Here is a 20,221-nt window from a genome sequence, read left to right as displayed (position 1 = left end):
GGGAAATTAATGTATGTATATCCATTTAGCACCCTGCTTACAATTGCATATAATTTGAAATCTATACCCCCTCCCCAATGGGGATAACTTCAAAAAATGATCATATGGCATTATTTTCCTTAAATGAAGATTTTGTGGGTAACTGATATCACTTTATATTTTTACATCAATTATTTTGCTCCTAAAAATCTCATATTACCAATATAAGTCTCAGGCAGTGATCCTCAAACGTGTGGGTTTTGCTGGAAGCTTCATGGGCTTCGAGCAAATGAGATCAGTCAGGTCAGGTCTAGAAGCCAGGTCTCTGTTTCTTTCCGACATGTCTCTACTTATTGTTTTTAATGTCCCAGAGTGATAAAGAGCTTTATACCTTCAATTAATTTGCAAATGCTATTAACTAATTAGACTTTGACCATTTACATGGATAACAGCATAACTCAAATTAGAGTTACGGTTTCAATCAAATAAAGTTATGAATGATAGCTGTTGAACAGTTGCTAATATGGGACAGTCATAAATTTCACATCAACAGTTAACTTAAGCATTGCTCAGCCTCAATTTATGCCCCAAATACAAAGTTTCTGTTCAAAGTAATTTAACTATTTTAAGAGAAATTTATGGAAAATTTTTAGGATTATGGAGAGTAACGTGAGTGGAATGTGTTGAGATTCTCTGTGTGGTTTCCTGAACATTTAGATTACACTGAATTTTTAGTTTCAAAGCTTTGTGAGAGAAAAGGCTTGCTGCAGTCTGCTTGTGGTGTTCTGTAGAACTGTGTGTCCCAGGGCCGAGTCTCAGGCTCTTTCTTCCTCAGAGATCGGCAGGGCTGCCACAGAGCTTAGCCAACCGTCTTATTACATTCATGTTGTCCCATGCACATTACACAATGAGTCACACTAGGCGGGTGTCACCTAAGACGTTTCTTCCACTGAAAAAAACCTTATTTGAAAAAGGCCCCCTCCCCCACTTTTTTTAAAAGTCCCAAGTTGCAACTCTTTAATTTTTTTTAAAAAATTCTTTTTTGGTTTATACAGTGTGTGTCCTGTTGTGATTTCTTTTTAACTTTGGGGTTTTAAAATATTTTTCTACACTGCCCAACAGCTGTTCTATTTCTTTATCAAAAGTTTGTGTAGTCCTATTCTTAGTTTACTCTGGCAAACAGAAAGGTTTATTTAAATAAATTGGATTTGTTCAGACCAAACATTCCTTTGCACTTTAGTTTAGAAATGGAGGGAGTTTCAGTTACCTCAGTTAGTTTTGTGGGCGCAATCACTCTTCAGTTATGGGCTGGGCACCAGGATCAGTGTTCCAAGGGACACCCATTTCATTGTGGGAAGGCTTAGAGTTATGTGTGCCAGGCCCACCAGTTGTTCAAGAGCTGCTTCTCTGTTCCTGCCTTGTCACTCTCCTAGTGGGGCTTTCCTTTAGATATCTTTTCCTTAGCATTTATTACACTTAACACACTAGACATCTTACTTCCTTTGTTAATTGGCTGCCCTTAAATAGCATGTGGGAAAAATACTTCATCCTTACAGGGAAAGCAATGCATAGTTTCTCACAGGGAAAATCAAATATATTCTTGACTAGAAATGATTTTCTTGAAATTTACACATAGTCTATTCATGCTTAGTGCCTACTTGCTTACAGGAGCAGTGGTGATCTAGAAAGGGTGGAACAGACTGTAGTAGGAGAAGCACAAGAAAGAAGCGACAGGGTGTCAGGAAATGAGAACTAGAAAGTCCACTCGGTTTGTGGTTATTGCTTCATATCTTAGGTGACCAAAAAATGCACTGTGGGGAAAGTGGGATCAGTAATTATTTATGTTCCTATGTTGTTTTCTTTTGTTCCTGATTTGTCTTAGCTTGACAACTATAAAATACAAAAACTAAATATTTCTACTTTTTATATGTGTGTGGACATTTGTGCCCCTATGGGTTCAGCTTTGCTTAATAGATTTATGTTGTCCTTAAAGTCAGCCCTAATTTTAAAATAAAAGGTACACTCAAATTTAGTGATTTCAAAGGTTTTTGTAAAATCCGTAATTGAATTGTTTTTTCTTTTTGTTTTGGAATCAATGTTTATTTCAGCCCTTTTTTCCTCTCATCCTTCCAGGTCCGCATGGCTCTAAAAAAGGCTGAAAAGGAGTTTGAACTGAGAAGCAGCTGGTCTGTCCCTGATGCACTGCAGAAATGGCTTCAGCTAACACACGAGGTTGAAGTACAGTACTACAATATTAAGAGGCAGAATGCCGAGATGCAGCTAGCCATCGCTAAGGACGAGGTAGTCTCTTATTTCATGATCAATCACTGAAATAAAGACCTCAGTAAAAGCCCTCTTGAAGATTTTGTTTTTAAAATTAGAGTCTGTCATGTAAATTGACTCTTGCAATTATTGGATTTAAAGTAAAATTACTTTCTCTAGAGGAGTACATATATAGCTTTCAAAATTGCCTTAGTGTCCTTGAGAAATTGTGATTATTACCACTAATGTAAACGTTTTATACAGAGCTTTTCTCCTTCAGGTTGCTGCCTCATATCTGATGCAGGTTAGTAGTTACTAGAGATTCATGTTTGCTGTTTATTAAATTGTGTGAAATAAGAGTAAGTCTTAATCTGAATTCTGGAAAAAATCCGTAGTTGACTCACTAACACCTCATTGCAGTAGGATTTGGTTAATGTCTTTCTGTTGGTTTTAATAGAAGATTCTGGTCTTTTCGCAGCTATAGAAATATGAGAAACAATTCTCTAGAACAAAGCTTTAAACGTCTTTGACTTAAGAAAGCATGCTTTCTCATCTGTTTTCTTATTTTGAAAACATGTCTGTATCTTGGCTAATAATTTTCTACTTGTTTTATGATTGTTAACAGAATCAAATCCAGGATCAAGTTCATTGGTTATGTAAGTAGCCATTTTCCTAAAGCTTCATTTTTTACCTTTTGGGTCTAGGCAGAAAAAATTAAAAAGAAGAGAAGCACAGTCTTTGGGACCCTGCATGTTGCACACAGCTCTTCCCTGGATGAAGTAGACCACAAGATTCTGGAAGCCAAGTGAGAATACTGTTTTGTCTGTCTGTCTGTCTGTCTGTCTGTCTGTCTGTCTGTCTAGCTGTATACGGTATAGATACCAGTGAAGCATTTGTAATTTATACTGATTTGGAAATTGGATAATTTCTTCTTCTGATCAGTCAATTTTCATGGTCTCTTCCTGTTGTTTTTATTTCAATATTATATTAAAGACTTCAGTTTCATAAGTAATTCACCCATTGACTTTCAGGAAAGCACTCTCTGAGCTGACGACATGTTTGCGAGAACGGCTTTTTCGCTGGCAGCAGATTGAGAAGATCTGTGGCTTTCAGATAGCTCACAACTCTGGCCTCCCCAGTCTCACCTCCTCTCTGTACTCTGACCACAGCTGGGTGGTGATGCCTAGAGTCTCCATTCCACCTTACCCTATTGCGGGAGGAGTCGATGACCTGGATGAAGACACACCCCCAATAGTGTCACAGTTTCCAGGTAAGTGTTCAGGAAGGAGTTCAGGAAAACCGTGGTTCAGTTTTGACCTTTTCGGAGTGATGTATTTTAAAACTTATGGGGGGAAAATATGTTCTTCTTTGTTACTCTTTAATATACTTTTCCTTTTTGAGAGTACTATGAGAGATTCTAATATATATTCTTTATGTATGTGTTATATATTTTGTCTTAGAACTCTTCCTGATCAAGAAGCACGGATACTTAATTTACATGATGCACCACCTATTTATATTTCCACAGTGGTCATATGTAACCCACTGTAGGATTCAGCTTTTAAACATAACTTAGCATTAAATTATAATGAGAGTCCCATCCAGAAGGGGCAGATGCAGCATCGTGACTGCCGATGGTCGTATCGATGGCATGCTGGGCTCTGAGGGGAAACTGCAGTAGCAGGAAAGCTGAAGGCAGCTTTGGAGCCGGGTTTGGCTGCCAGCTCTGCTGGCGTCAGCTCTTGACTCTTCAGGCAGCTTATGGTTTGTTCATTCCCAAGACATTTTTCTTTCTTCCTTTTTCCTTGTCAATATTTTTGTTTTGCTTTTCAGTGCCTTTTATTAATAGGGTTAGGGTGCTCTGCTTAACTCATGGAGTACTGAGCCTTTTTGCCTTTGGCAAAATTAAACTTCTAGTTTATGAAAATTTAGATGTGATATGTATATCTGTATGTATAAAACATTATATACACATACACATAAGTAAGATGCTTGAAATTTATGGGGAAAAATAGACTCCTGTTTTAGGATAGGCGTGCTGTGTAGCTCAGGCTAGCCTCCTGCCTTAGCCTTTTGAGTATTAGGATTATACATGTATGCCAGGACGTAAGTCCTTCCAAAGGAAGCTTTTTGTGTGTATCAATACTGTTTAGTTGTATGCTATGCTTTTGCGTTTTACTTTGTTAAAACAATATCTTGGTAAGATAAAATTCAAGTGCTTTAACTTCTGACTTTCTGCAATTACAAATGTTTTCAGTTCACAGTTTTTTATATTAGAAATTATCTGAAAGATTGTTTACCCTTCTTACTGCTTGCCCTGGTCTATTTTTCTAATACTTATAACTTTTTTTTTTACAGTGTCAATAGAATGAAGTTCTGAAGAGCGGAAAACTAGCTCTATTTAGTTCTTGGTTGACTGAAACCTGAAATGATTAGATTTTTAGGACAGTCAAGTCTGAGGAATTTCCAGTTTGACCTTTTCTGTTCAATGTTGCAGCTTTCCCGAGACTGTTAGAGCAGTTTTGATTCTGTAAGGGAGTTGTGATCAAATCAGGATCTTAGTTTGACAGATAATTCCCAACCAGTGAGCCTGCTTCTGCCGTCTCCTGCTTTGCTGTAGTGGAGGAGGAAGAGGCAGTGACTCTTCAGGGGGAGGAAGGAGCAGCTTGTGAGTGTGGGGAGTGCTAGAGGCAGGAGGCCTAACTATTCTCCCTGTCAGGGCTGCCTGGTGGTGACGGCATCAAGTGTGCTTGCATTTGAGAGTGTCTGTCTGTTTATTGGTTTATGTATGTGCCCTTATACGACACTGAGTCATAAGTGCAGGTTTGAAACTAAACCTTTAAAAACAGTTTTTCTTTAAAATATGTAATTGTTGGCTAATCGCTGAACATTTTTCAGAAGTTAAGAAAGCTCTTTTAACTCCTTCCAATCCATATTTCTTTGAAATCTAGCTTCTGTTCATACAGCTTCTACAAATTTTTAACCACAGAGACTTCCTATTCTTTCTAAAGTTTAAAAAAAAAAGTTAAAGAAAAAAAAAATAAAAAAATATGTAATTGTTGCGAATCAGAATTGTGCTTGAGGAGGATCCATTTCTTTAATGAAATCTTTTCCTTGCCTGTTTTAGAAGCACTTTTGGGAGTTTGAAGATGGCAAAAGTTTTTTATTTTTATTTTTATTTTTTTGGTCAATTAAAAGACAATATTTATATTAAATGTGAATAATTGGCATATGTTTTAGATAACTGTGGTGATATATACACAGACATTTATACTTGTAAATCTGAAAAAGAGCTGGTTTGAAATGTAATAGGAAGTTTTAGAAATTAATCTGATCGCTCACAGAATTGGAGAGCCGTGCCTCCACCTAGTGGCCACAAAGTGGTACTCCATTTTGCTTTGTTAAAAGAGCCTAAGTCTGGGATCTTACAAAACAAAGGCTGTTAGCCGGGAGTATACTATGGTAGGAATGAAGGTACTTCATTTAAATAGTTCTTTATTGGTTATTTGTTAATTATGCTTGAAATAATGGCCAGTAAGCATGCTTGTTCTATGTAAATAGCAAAGGAAAAGATTCTAATACACATAAGACTGCCTGTAGTTTTACATGAAGAAACCCCAGAAACTGTTAATTGACATATTTATTGTGAGTAGAAGAATATAGGATAGAATTACTCCTCCTCCTACAGTTTTTAAGTATATGCTAAATTCTTTCAGAGTAGAATGTAGTAGTAATGTATTTCAAACTTGTTATAAAACCCTTTGTACGGTCTTAAAGCCATTGAAGACAATGCCCATCTACTACAAAAGTAAAAAAGACGTCTTACTTGTTTTTCTGAAATGAACCATACTACCTCTCTTTCCCTCTTCCAAACTTGTGTTGTTCTAAAGCCCATTAGAACATGCTCTTTTTTTACAAATGTAATACTCAGTATATACCATTGCTGTATACTTACACCATCTATATAAGTATCATCAAATTATAGATATCATTTTCAACTTTTTTGTTCAAAATGTGCATCAGAGTTTTCCTGAGTTTATACAAGTTAAATTTACTGTGTTTGTTTCACATGACCCAACTGTAGCTTGCTTATTCTCCTCTTTCCCTCTGAGATTCCTTGTATATTTTTCTTACAAAAACAATAGTGGAAACACAGATCCTTATGTTATGTACTGTGCACAAGTCTAAGAGTTCCTCTGGACCCTTCGAAGTCATGGCCAAATGGCCTTCAAAGGGAGTTTGCTTGTTTGCATACCCAGTGTTGGTGAGTTCTGCTTCTGTCTCCTCACTCCTACTTGGCGTGGTTTGATGGATTGGTTTTGCAGCCTGGATGAGTATGAAACAATACCGCACTATTCTAAACTCACTATTCTAAACTCGATAGTTTGGGGATAAGCGGTGCAGATATATAGCCTGCTTCACCGATCTCTTTTATCCCAAGGCTCTTACATGGTTTTCTCTCTCATGCTCACCAGTTAGGGGCTTCACATAACGTGTTAAAAGTTCTTTGTTTGCGTGTTAGTATTGTCTACTGTGTGTGGGCTGTCACAACCATCATTTTTGTTACACTTTTATTCAGTGTTTAGGTATAATTACCTGATTATCATTGTTAAACTTTTCTTTCCTTTATTTTTTTTTTTGTTCTTTTTGGAAAATATAGCATTGATTAGTATTTTGTTAAGCAAATTAGAAGCGAGAAGTTGTATCTTTGGCAGAAAATGTCCTTATTGACACTTTCACTGAAAAGTAATAGTTTAACTAGATAACAGTGCAGATTACTCTCATTCTGTGTATTCTCCAAAGTGTTTTGAAGTTCCTGGTGAGAAATTTGTCCTCAATCAAGTTAGTATGCTTTCTGTTTAGGTAATCTGTAATTTCTGATTACTAGGAGAGTTTTTTCATTTCTTTTTGTTCTGTGGTTTCATCATAATATGATTGGCAAGACCAGACCTCAGAATAGACGGGAAAGGCAAAGGAAAGGTCAAAACTCTTGATTGAGTGTCAGCTGGATCTTAGAAGTAAACTCGTTCACTGTGATGATGAGCGGACGGCTTGGCTACAGCCCAGTCCTGGGGAGGACAGCATTGGCGTGCAGTCTGAGGCCTGTTGCTGTCTAACAGTGTGAGCTTCCAAGCCTGCTTTATAAAGGCATGCTAGGACAGCGCCTTCTTTCCTGGTGCTGTAGCACATGAAGAATGTAGCATGCATCAAGAACTAGCTTGGGAGGGTTGTTCTTGGGCTGTTTTAGTGCAGGAAAAGAAACTGAGGATGTCTCCACCTGCATGGCTCTAGCTTGAGATTGGCAGTAGACACAGAGAGAAGCTTCATTAGGACCTGTGTTCAGGAAACAAGCTTTGGATTCAGCTGAGAGACTGCATGCAGTCTTTATTTAAACCTTCTTAAAGGCCAGACAGGTTTCGATATGTCAAGACTTTCCACTGATACTTTATACTGTTTTTCCCTCCTGATCCAGTATGGGCATTCATTCATAAACTGTTTATCATTCCAAGTGTGCTATAGTAACTTTAAATCTAAAGGTTAGTTTGAATAACACTTTGTTATTGTTTTTAATAGTATTACATTTTTATACTTAAACTACATTGATGTTTATCTACTTTAGTTTTCCTTCTGTTACCTTTCTATTGCATTTATATTAATTGCTGTGTAATTTTTCCATTGGTGGTAGAGAATGGGAACTGTCGATACAGTTGCCTGAGTAAACATTAAACCTGATACTTTACATCAGTTCTTGTGTACACGTTTGCAAGAAGCCAGTTAATGGACATTGGTGACTATGAGCATGTTCATTGGCTTGTGTTTTTCAGGGACCGTGGCTAAACCTGCTGGATCTTTAGCCAGAAGCAGTAGTTTATGCCGCTCTCGTCGAAGCATTGTGCCATCCTCCCCACAGTCTCAGCGAGCTCAGCTTCCTGCACACGCTCCTCTGGCAGCCCACCCTCGGCACCCTCACCATCCCCAGCACTCATTACCTTCCCCAGATCCAGACATTCTCTCTGTGTCAAGTTGCCCTGCTCTGTATCGGAACGAAGAGGAGGAGGAGGCTATCTACTTCACTGCTGAGAAACAATGGTATTGGCGTGTAACGAAGTGCAGAGTGTGGGGCTAAGGGGGATGTGGGTGTGGGTGTGACGGCAGTGCTACAGTGTATTCTGTGTATCTGTGACAGGAGGTGCCACAGACTCGACACCTGTTTGTGGAACTCAGTTCTGTCTATCTGATGTGCATCTGGCCTGAGTGGGTTTTCTGCTCAGCATATCAAAGGCTTAAATCAAGGTCCTGGTTCTCATGTGGAATCTGGAGTCCCCTTTATCCTCATATTTGTGGCCAAGTTCAGTTCTTTGTGGTTCTGTTGCTGAGGTCTTGTTTCTGTGCCACTCAATGCAGGAGGTCAGGTTGTTTTCAGTTTCTAAAGGCCACCCACCGTTCCTTGTCAGTCGACCTAATCTTCAAAGCTGATAGCAAGAGCTTCTTGCCTTCTATGTGCCCCCCTTCACTGATGTGCTTCCTGAATAATAATCTCCGTGGGTGTCAGTGATTTAAACCCTTAGAATTTTCAGATCCTTTTCCTCACACTCATGTTTCATCTCTCATTGGGTGACCGAGAGTCCTGCGAAGTTTGGAGCTCTGCTGCCCCTGGGTTGTAGGTGCTCTTCTGAGACAGAACTGTGGAGTTGCTAATAAATGCTGGAGACTCAGGTCTCAGACCATAAGCTTGTCGAGGGAAAATGTGTATATAAAATATAATGTCTTGGACTTGAGTATACCTGTACACTACGCCTGAAATTTCAAAGTAATTTGATTGCTTACTAGCATATAGGCAGATTCATTTGCCCAGGGCTCAAAAAAATGTTGAGAACCTAATGGAGGGAAGGATAAAAATCAAATGAACTGCATGACTCATTTCTTCACCACCATAAGTATAGCACCATGCAGTCCATTCTGTGGGTGCTGCACCGTGAGGCTGTCAGGAGCTCTCTTCTCAGTGCTGTAGGTGTAGAAGCACTGTTGATTTCTGATTTTGCCACATATTAGTATTGGGGTTGGCAGGCTGGGTGGCTCCTTCCAGCTGCCACATGGCTCTGGTGATAGTACCATCAGTTCACTGTTCCCATAATCATTGCCTCGTAAAAGTTATTTTTTAATAACAGACAGTCTCTGAGGCTTGTTCCTAAGGAAACAGTTGGGGTTTGCAGTCTCATTGCAAGTAGGGATTTAGTGCACCTTACCACAGGGAGCCATTATGAATAACATTTTCTTTACCTATCTTTGTAGTATGTCCACAGTCAGGAGCAGAATGGCTTTACCTCTAAGTTGTTTTCCTGTGGTTTCTGAAGATGGTAGGGGACGCCAGAGCTGCCCTGGCCCACAGAACCTTTCCGTCATGGAAAGTTAGTTAAGTTCTTATTTCACGGAGCATGTCAGAACTTCACAGCAGCCTCATAAATATGAGAGGAATTTGACTTCAGAGGACAGCGCTGCTGCTTTACTACCATAGCTTCTTCTGCTAGGCTGGCCTTTCTGTCTCCTTATTACACACACACACACACACACACACACACACACACACACACACACACACACACGCACGCAGCTGTGGAAAGGATGCTCATTTACATAAACTGGGGCTGGGGAGGCAGCTCAGCATGGAGAGCACTGGTAGAGCTTTTATTTTAGTGCACTGTTCGTATTTTACTCATAGTTTTCTTCAGAAAGTCATATTTCATCAAGCTCATAACTAAACATTTGAGGTATAATTAAAATTTCATCTTTTCAAACATATACTGGGAATTTTTTGATTCAGAAAGAAAAATAGTATTGAAGGAGAGTAAAAGTCACAAAGGCTTAAGAGAACCCAAAACTCCAACATTTTCATTTTCCTCAAACTTAAAGGAGGCATAGCTTAGTTATATTGCTTGATCGTTATAACTTATCTTAAATTAACAAGTTTGATGCTGCTGAGATGCTCCTACAGTACGGTGCCTACTAAGGGAGCATGAGTGCTTAGTGTGGATCCCTGGAACCAGGGTAAGCCGTGTACAAGTGCACACTTCTGAACTCCAGCAGGAAAAGGGTCAGAGACACAGATCTCTAGCTCACTAGCCAGTCGGCTTACCTGAATTGATGAGTTCTAGATTCGTTTAGAGACCCCACCTCAAAAAATAACATGGATAGCAATCAAGGAAGATGCTCAGTGTTGACCTGTGGCCTACTCTTGCACACATGAAGATATCCATGGAAATGCATATATCCACGTGCGCACACACACACACACATATAATTATATAATATCTTTTTATAATTGAGTAAATAATAGATGGAAGTTGATTTGGTAGAATATTTGCTGGTACTGGTAAGAACATGTAGATTTAAAAGTATTACCTTTGTCTGTCTCATTCAGGGAAGTACCAGACACAGCTTCAGAATGTGACTCCTTAAACTCTTCCATTGGGAGAAAACAGTCTCCTCCTTCAAGCCTTGAGATATACCAAACATTGTCTTCTCGAAAAATATCAAGAGACGAGCTTTCCCTGGAGGACTCTTCCAGGGGGGACTCACCCGTGACAGCAGATGTCTCCCGGGGCTCCCCTGAGTGTGTGGGCCTGACGGAAACCAAGAGCATGATCTTCAGCCCTGCGAGCAGAGTGTACAACGGCGTCCTGGAGAAGTCCTGCAGCATGCACCAGCTCTCTAGTGGCATCCCGGTGCCTCATCCTCGACACACAGCCTGCTCCTTGGCCGGCAGTGACAGCAAGCCAGTTCAGGAAGCCTCCAGTGTTTCCAGAGTAGGCAGCATCCCGCACGACCTCTGTCATAATGGTGAGAAAAGCAAAAAGCCATCAAAAATCAAAAGCCTTTTCAAGAAGAAGTCCAAGTGACTCGGCTGATGAGATGGAATTCCATTCAAGAGGCATCTGTAAACTTTTATCTCCCACCCTCCACTCCGTTTTTATTTTAATTTTAGGAATGTAACTCCATTGGGGCTTTCCAGACTCGATGCCATAGTGGAAATGTCCTAAGGGCAACTGTCCGCTGTCTGCTTAAACTGACTACGCCATCAGTCCATCCAGTCAGGCATTACCGAAAAGTCATCGGGAGGAGGCAGTTTACAGTTATTTCCGCCTATTTATTTCTGCATTGATGTTAGTGATGTATACACAGCATTCTGTCGAAAGCCGCTATGGACTTACAAGCTTTAATGGACTGTAAGCCAGCATGGGCTTGCAAAATTTTCTTGTTTACCAGAATATCTTCTTATCTTTCCACAGAGCTGTTTCCATCATGGACTAAATAACTTAAAAGAAGTAAAACTGATTGCACTATTGTTTTCCAGACCGGGAAACCAATCTCTGCAAGTAAAACTGTATAGTTTATAAAATGACTATGGACAGGGGACTGTTTTCACTTTTAGATAAAATGGGTTTTTAAGTAGAAACTAGGGTTTCTAATTGACTCGATTTCTGGAAATGAAAACCCACACTTTTATTATGGGATGCTTCCTCAAATGCATTTATTATTATTATAAAGTTTCAAGTCCTGCTGTAAAGACCATGTTGTTTTGTTTTCCCCAGGGCTTTCACTGTGATTTACTGCACTGCAGGCTGTATGATAAAATATAAATAATGTAAAGACAGGAGGGTCTTGATTCCTTGTACAAGTGGAAGAGTTAAGACTTGATCGAAGGACTTAAAACATTCACATGCTTAACCTGAGGTTGGGGTGTGGGGATTCAGGCACTTGTTTACAGACTTTGAATAAATGCAAAGAATTTATGGTTTGTGAAAAATTTGTACTGTGGAAAAGATAATAAATTGGAGACATTATTGTGTGGGACTGTGCTGATTTTTGTTGATAATACAGCAGTAACACTGTTTTCTGGAGATCCATGTAAGCTGTCTCGCTGCTTCATTGCAGTACAAGAAATAGTGATGTTTTGGAACTAAGTTGTCAACAAATTTCTTTGTTTTATATTGTTTGTCATATTTTTATGTAGTTTGAAATGTTTAAATGTTCTCATCTCAAGATTAACAAATATAAATCTATGGTGCATTTAGAATGTGTTGGATCAGTTTGTAAGGTCTGGAACTGGTTAGATAGGCTAGTCTGGGAGTAACCCGAGAGCACTACTGCACAGAACAGCAATGCACCGTTAGTTTGTTTCCTCAGCCCTTAAGACCTCAGTCAGAACTATCTGGAAATGCAGTCAAGATGGGTGCTTGGGTGAAAACCGATACATGGTAACCAGACATTTTTTGGCACTCACTAATACACATATCTAACTCAGTAATATATATATATATATATATATATATACACACACACACATATATATATATATATATATATCTGGGAATGCTGATGGATAAGGAAGAACTTTCCTTAAGATTTGGGTAAAAGGAATGCTTTATTTAGAATCTAAATCTCAAAGTCTCCTGTGAATTGTGATTATTTACTTCCATTGGTCCCGTTGTTATAATAGTAAGGGTGTCACTGGGGCTGATGACTACCAGTTAGCTCCTAGGAACAGAAGCTGTCTGTCTGAAATGAAGATGCTTTGCGCAGATGAGGTAAGGTAATGTGAAAGGTGGGGTTCAGAGACCACTCCAGAGTTCTACTAGAAAGAAAGCAGCTGTGCATAAAGACTCAAACTAAGGAGATGTTCTGTCTTTGCCATGGCTGGATCAAAGGCATTCTCTTTGGAAATTGCAACAGAAATAAGCACTTTTTAGTTTGATGGATAGAAAAGGTCAAAGCTACCAGAGCATGGAGTGTGCCCACAGAAGGCTGGGCCTTCTGGGAGATTGCTCACAGCTGGGGTTGGTAGGGCATTCTGGGTCTGAACCAGGTAGAAACTGGAGGAGGTTGGGTTGAGAGAGTTTAGGTGGTTTTAGGGAAGAAGTGTATTGTGTATACCCGATTACACATTTATAAAGAGGCCCAACTAAGGGATATTTACTGTTGCATGGTATAATATTTATTTGCATTAATAACAGTATTTGGAACAGAATAGAAAAAAGTCTACTTTTGGAAAGCCATCGTCGTTTCTGTATCACATCACATACGAAGAGTTGGGCATTTCTCTAAGTTTTACATACATTGCCTTATCATTTCTGTATTACATCACATATAACGTGTTGGGTTTTACATATATTACCTTGCCCTACTCTTTCAAAATCATGATGTTCTCCTGATTCTTCCTTATTGTATAAAGAGAAAGATTTCTGTAGTGAGGAGCAAAGAAAGAAACAGCAGCATGAGAATCAAATTCTGCTATTAAAACTACTTTGACTATTTGGTGTGCTTTTTGCTAGATATTTTTCTAAATGGTTATGTATTTTGCATAATTGAAATTATATTTATATGATGCTATTTCACTTTAAACTCACGAATTTCTCCAACATTTTAGTGACCGTCTAGTAGTATGACACTGTATGGATTTGCTATAATCTTTTAAAACCTTCTGTCAGTTGATGTTATAATGCTATTTAAAACATTATAATAACATTATAACAACATCACAATATATAATATGTAATCATTTAAAACACTAATCTGTCATTCAGCTTTAGGCTGCTGCCAAATTTATTACATGTGGAGTAATAGCATTTAATATTTGTTGAGCATGCTCTATATCAGGGGCTATTTAAAACTCTGGAATCCAAACTTTACAGTAACCAGTAAAATAAGGCTCTTTTTTTTTTTAATCACTATTTTCCCCATGACCAGACAGCCCAGAACTTTAGTATGTTGTTGATGTGTGGTAAGTTGTAAAGGGCACTCTTCTTAACATCTAAATAATACTGCATAAATTCTCATTAACACTGATTTCTTACCGTGTATTTTAAGGAAGTGTATAGCAAAATGTGAAGGTTATTTTAGTTCACATATGAGTATATATGCATATATTCATACTATCTCACACATACTTCAGGGGCAACATTTTAAAGATTTCTTTACCCTAGATCAGTGGTTCTCAACCTTCCTAATGCTGCAACCCAAATACAGTTCCACATGTTGTGGTGACCCCCCCATAAAATTATTTTCGTTGTTGCCTCATAACTGTAATTTTGCTACTGTTATGGATCATAATGTAAATATCTGATATGTGACCCCTGTGAAAGGGTCATTTGACCTGAAAAGAGGTCATGACCCACAGATTGAGAACACTGCCCTAGAGCGATGTTCACATCTTCTCCTTAAGATACTGAGTGTGAGTACCCTCTTACTGATTTCTGAATGGCTGTTTTATAAAGATTCACTAACTTTGTAGAGAAAGAATGCCTAGAGAGACAGGACAGGCTTTACTGTTTCGTTAGCCTGTATTTTTCATGTTAGTAAATAGCTTGCTTGTGGTTTTTGCTCATTAACTTCTTAAGAATCTAGTGTTTTTCTAAATATTTTTGTAATGCTTCCTTCAGTTAATGTGCTTTGTTTAGCAATGAAACTAGTTTTCTTTTAAGAAGATACATTGTTTATCCTTATTTTAAAAGTAAGTGAAAGAAAAACTAGGTTTAAATTTTAGTTTTACTGATCTTCTGTTCAGTCATAACTTTGCATCTATGGCTGAGGTGGATTTTCCCCTCAATGTTAGAGGTAAATAAGAAGATGGAGGCAAGGGTGACCACCTCCTCCCCCTCCCCCTGCCCTCCTCTCCTTCCTTCTCCTCCTCCTCCCCTCCTTTTCCTCCTCCTCCTCCCCCTCCTTTTCCTCCTCCTCCTCCCCTCCTTTTCCTCCTCCCTCCCCCTCCTTTTCCCTCCTCCTCCTCCTCCTCCTTTTCCTCCTCCTCCTCCTCCTCCTCCTCCTCCTCCTCCTCCCCCTCCTCCTCCCTCCTTCCACCTCTTCAGTACATGTTTGTGCATGTGGGTGTTCCTTGATGTACACATGTATGTGCATGCCCTGTAGGAGGCAGAAATTATTAATGTCAGGTATCTTCATCCATCACTCTGGTTTTTGAGACCAGCTCTTTGACTGAACTGAAGTTTGCAGCTTGGACTGTACTGGCTGGTCAGCGGATCCCAGGATTCTGCTCTGTGGCTGCCAGCACTGGATTGCAGGCTTACATTGCTGCTTCTGACATGTTACAGGGATGGTGGGAGTCTGAGCTCAGATTCATGCTGTGTAGCAAACATTTCCCCACCTCCCTAGCCCCAAGGGTCATCTAAACTATTACAGTTGAAGGAATGTTCAACTATAGTAGTTTACCATAAGCCTAGCATTGTGAGAATCTGCAAACACATGAACACTGATATCACAGGTGCCTGCTCTAAAGGAACCCAATATATAATAGGAGAAGGGGTGGGAATCCTTACATGCTAGAAATCTACTGTGACTTTTGAGGACCTAGAGGCTCATGGAAAGAGGAATTACGTATTCCATAGTAGTTAATACATCAAAGATAATTTAGTGGTGTGTTCTTTTTGTCAGAGATATGGAGAGGTTGGCTGTGGTGCTAACATAGGACCAAGGGCAAGTTAGTTGTTTTAGCTCTCTCATTGGTAAGGCATCTGCAAATGAGCTTGCATTTACCAAGTTCCAGCAGAGCACTTAATAGCAATGAGGGTAAATTGTCCAAAACCTAGCATCTGTGCCATTTCATATAAGCCTTGGGGAATACTGATTACAAAAGGTTTCTTCCACCAGCCATGATGGGCAAGTCTGCAAGGCACTGTCCTTCAGGGATATCTGAGTAGGTATAAGCTGATGTCAAATGAATTAGGGTCCAGCAGACTTCAGATCAAGTTTCAGGGTTTCAGCTCTGCCCTAAGATTGGGCTTTCCTAGAGTTCTCTACAAGTCTCACAAGGTCCAAAGAGCCTCTCAAAGACCATATTCACTGTAGACTCAGTTGTAACCTAGTGGAGCAGCCTCAGTTTAGATAGTGATTTCGTGGTGTGACCAGATGGAGGGTCAATCAATGCCAAGCTTCCTTTTTGGAGTTACAGAGTCCTTGTTGCTGGATTCTGCAGAACCCTAGTGCAGTTTTGACTGAATTGAACCCATCTGTGTCAACCTCCAGAAGTAAGAGAAGGCACTATGCTAGGGTAAGGAGGACAGTTCACCTTTGCCTACAGAGGCTCTGCAGGTAGGTGCATGCCAGTGGGCTGCCGCACTGGAGCTGGAAGGATCTCTGGTCATGTAAGGGCAGCCAGGTTTCTGCTCTTTCCAGGCATCTTTCCCCTAACAGTCCAGCCCTAGAAGCTCCTACCTGGGTCAGAACAGCTGATCTCTGAGCTGGACTTGAATGTCAAATAGTTTTGTTGCATGTGGTTGTTCAGTGTTGCACTTCTCTTCATAGTCTGTATTCTCTGAGCGCCATTTCTTTAATTGAAGTGCCTCAGCTCTAAAATGTTCAAGTAGACCTTTCCCTATGTGTAAAAACACTAGATGCCCCAACGTTTCAGCATGTAGGCTGAAAGAGTTTTCAAAGCAAGTGTGTAAGGGTTTTTCATTTGATTATTTTCCACAGCAAAGCTATTGACATTGAAGATGTGTCTCTTGTAACCAGAAACTGCAAGGCATTAAGGACTGAAGGGGAGGATGAGGCTTGGGTGCAGTAGTGAACTGCTGTGCCAGAGGTCACACCTCTGGCCTTTGAACCTGGAAGCTCCAGGGGACTAAACCACCAACCGAACAGTACACATGGAGTGACCCATGGCCCCAGTCTCATGTGTAGCAGAGGTTGGTCCTTGTCAGCCATCAGTGGGAGGAGAGACCCTTGGTCCTGTGAAGGCTCGATGCCCCAGTGTAGGGGAATGCCATGGCGGGAAGACAGGAGGGAGTGGGTGGGTGGGGGAGCACCCTCATAGAAGCGGGGGGATGGAATAGGGGGTTTCTGGAGGGGAAACTGGGAAAGGGGATTAAAAAAAGAAAGAAAATGAACCTGGAAATAGCATTGAGTATGGACCATGGAAAAGGTGGGAAGGAGATGGGAGGAGAAAGACATGCCACAGCATGTCCACTTAACCTTGACGTTTCAATACTGTATGTTTACTTAGTTGACCTGATAGACTGTTACATAAATGCAGAAACCTACCTTCCTTTTCTACACTCCAAATGATTGATAATTAAGAAATTGAGTGTATCGTGTCTGATGAGTGAAAGGAACTATTTATTGTTACCTTCAAGTTCCAAGTAGTCACGGGTCTTCATGAATTTAACTAGTAATGGAAAATTCTTCAAGAATATCCAGTATATGCCTAAGCATCAAGCCCTGCGGCATGGAATCACCAGTGTATGTTCATGAAGAAACATTATTAGAGCCGGAGTGATAAGCAGTGACTAAATAAGTCTAATCTGAAGAATGGATGCTGTTCTTTCAGATTGGCTTAGACTTTTATATTCCTAGTAAAGCTACTTGGTTTGTTCAGTCTTGGTATTAATGCCTTTTCCTAAACATAGCATCTAATGGCTGGTCTACATATTTGCTAGTTAATGTCACTGTATTACTAAACCTGATTCTTTAATTACGAGGTAATAATCTACAGTATGCTTGCTGCTGAGCAAACAACAGAGATCATCAGTGTTCTTACCTTTCTTGTTGGACATACATGCTCCAGAATAGCCGTGAATGTACTGACCACATACTTACTTAAAATACCAAGAAGTGTGTGTGTGTGTGTGTGTGTGTGTGTGTGTGTGTGTGTGTGTGTGATAACTCCCAAACATGTTGGCATCTCAAACAGAATTACTAAAACTAACTTCTCAGAGATCACAAGAGCAACTTTAGTATGCACTATGTTTCAAGAAACGTTCCAAATGCTGCCAATGTAAGAAAAGACAAAAGGCCTATGCCTTTACAGACTCATTTCAGACCCCCTCTGTCCTCCCTGGCCACCATCACCCAATCCTCTTGATGAATACATATTTGCTTCCACTTAGACTTATCCTGGATCCTGCTGTCTTGGTATCACTCACATTCCGTGTGAGTCATCATCTGTACGCTTGCCGAGCATGTTGCCTTTCCTGAGCTATACAGTGCATCAATGCAGTCATCTGTGGCTTCCTCTGCATGCACTTGCCTTTCACAGTAGATTTGTGCTGCTGGTGTGCTCCTAAGCTCGGATCATGCTCTCATTATGAGCCCCCATTCCTGTTTCTGTGATTACCACACCACCAGATCACCACACTGAATAATAGTTGGCTTCTTATGAACATGCTCAAATTCAAACCTCCTCTTTCTCCATTCTTTATTAGTTTCTATTGGTTAGCTCATAAGTAGATTTAATTATGACTCTGATACATGTATGTCGCCATATTTGATCTTTATTCATTCCTTCCCCTTCCCCTTCTCTTCTGCATGCACACACACACACACACACACAGAGAGAGAGAGAGAGAGAGAGAGAGAGAGAGAGAGAGAGAGAGAGAGAGAGAGGAAGAGAGAGGGGGGGAGATTGAGATTCTGCCAAAGAGAAAATGTGTTTTTCTTAGTCTGGCTTATTTCACTTGGCATGATATCCAATTCCACAATTTCCCTGAAAATTACAAAACTACATAATTTCGTTCTTCGCTGTAGGTGAGTAAAACCCCATTGTATGTGTACAACCAACATTGTGTTTATCTGGGATGTTTCCATAACTTGGCTTCTGTGACTAGAACTACAATGAACACAAAGCGAGGGCATCTCTCTGGAGTGTTGATTCCTTCAGGTAAATACCTAGGAAGGCTTAGCTAGGTCGTATGTAGGTCTCTTTTCAGGTTTGTGTTTAGGAGCTCTATGCTGATTCCCAGGTGACTGTATTAGTGTCACCCATTCCCACCAGAGCATATGGGTTCTTGCATCCTCACACCTGCTCATTGTCACCTGTTTCTTGGTGGTCAGCCTGAGAAGGGTGTTACAATCTCAGTGCAGTTTAATTTCCCATTTCTCTGATAGCTAAGAATGTTGAATGTTGAATTCATTTACCCGTTCGTTATTGGATAAATTTATTTCAGGACGTTTGCTATTTGCAGGTTTGTGTTCTTGATATGAATGCCCTGTCAGATGTAGCCAACATGTAGCCATTTCATTCTGTAACTGTCTCTTTCCTCTGCTCATTGTTTCCTTTGAGGTTTGGAAACTTTGGAATTTCATGCAATCTTTTTTGTCAGTTTCTTGCTTTTACTTCCTAGGCCATTAAAGTCCTTTGCAGAAAGTTTCTATGCCTATGTTTTCAGCTGTTTTACCTGTGTTTCCCTCTAGCAGTTGACAAAGTTTTAGTTTTACATTAAGGTCTTTGATGCATTTTTTTATTGATAGTCATACAAGGGGAAATACAAGGGTCTACTTTCACTCTTCTGCATGTGGACCTAAGTTTGACCAGTACTATTTTGTGGGGAGGCTTTCTTCTCTGATGCATTCAGCATCTTTGTCAAAACTCACACATCTGCAGTTTGTAGATTTATTTCCGAGCCGTCTTTCCCACTGATCTATTTGTCTGGCTTCCTGTCAGTACCATGCCATTTTTATTACTGTGTAGTATAATCTGAAGTCAGGTATTGTGATCCCATTGATTTTTCTGCTTAGAATTGCTTTGGCTCCTCAAGGTCTTTTATTATTTCATATGCATTTAAGATTGTATTTTCTAGTTCTGTGTAGAATAAAGAGTGCCATTGGATTTTGATGGGGTTGAATTTGTAGCTTGCTTTTGGTAATGCAGCTCTTTTTTCAATGTTAATTCTGCCAATCTATACAGATGGGAGGTAGGTAGTCTTCTAGAATATTTTTCAATTATTTTTATTTATTATTTTGTGTGTGCACTGAAATTTTTCATCATAGAGGTCTTTCCACCTTCTTAGGTTTATTCTTAGGTACTTTACTTTTGAAGCTATTGTGAATGAGATTTTCTTCCCTGATTTCTTTCTTAGCAAGTTCATTATTGACATCTAGAGAAACTATTGACTTTTGCATTTTGATTTTTGTTTTTATCCTGCTTCGCTGAGGTTTTAAAATCACTTCAAAGGGGGTTATTTTGTATATTCCT

The 20,221-nt window shown here is 39.7% G+C and overlaps 1 protein-coding gene across 1 annotated transcript in view; it reads left to right on the top strand.

Moving 5' to 3' along the window:
- Stim2 (stromal interaction molecule 2) overlaps positions 1-12,088 on the top strand; it is a 136,224-nt gene extending 124,136 nt beyond the window's left edge. Inside the window, exons 8-12 of the mRNA XM_032917169.1 lie at positions 2,113-2,280; positions 2,946-3,046; positions 3,273-3,511; positions 8,067-8,331; positions 10,661-12,088. Coding sequence (XP_032773060.1) covers positions 2,113-2,280; positions 2,946-3,046; positions 3,273-3,511; positions 8,067-8,331; positions 10,661-11,138 — 1,251 coding nt within the window. The 3' untranslated portion in view covers positions 11,139-12,088. The remainder of the gene's footprint in view (positions 1-2,112; positions 2,281-2,945; positions 3,047-3,272; positions 3,512-8,066; positions 8,332-10,660) is intronic.
- Positions 12,089-20,221: the final 8,133 nt, after the last annotated feature.

This window comes from Rattus rattus, chromosome 11 (assembly GCF_011064425.1).
Source record: "Rattus rattus isolate New Zealand chromosome 11, Rrattus_CSIRO_v1, whole genome shotgun sequence".
NCBI classification, from domain to species: Eukaryota; Metazoa; Chordata; class Mammalia; order Rodentia; family Muridae; genus Rattus; species Rattus rattus.
Note: the sequence above shows the minus strand (reverse complement) of the source record. Positions and strands in the feature narration are given on the sequence as shown.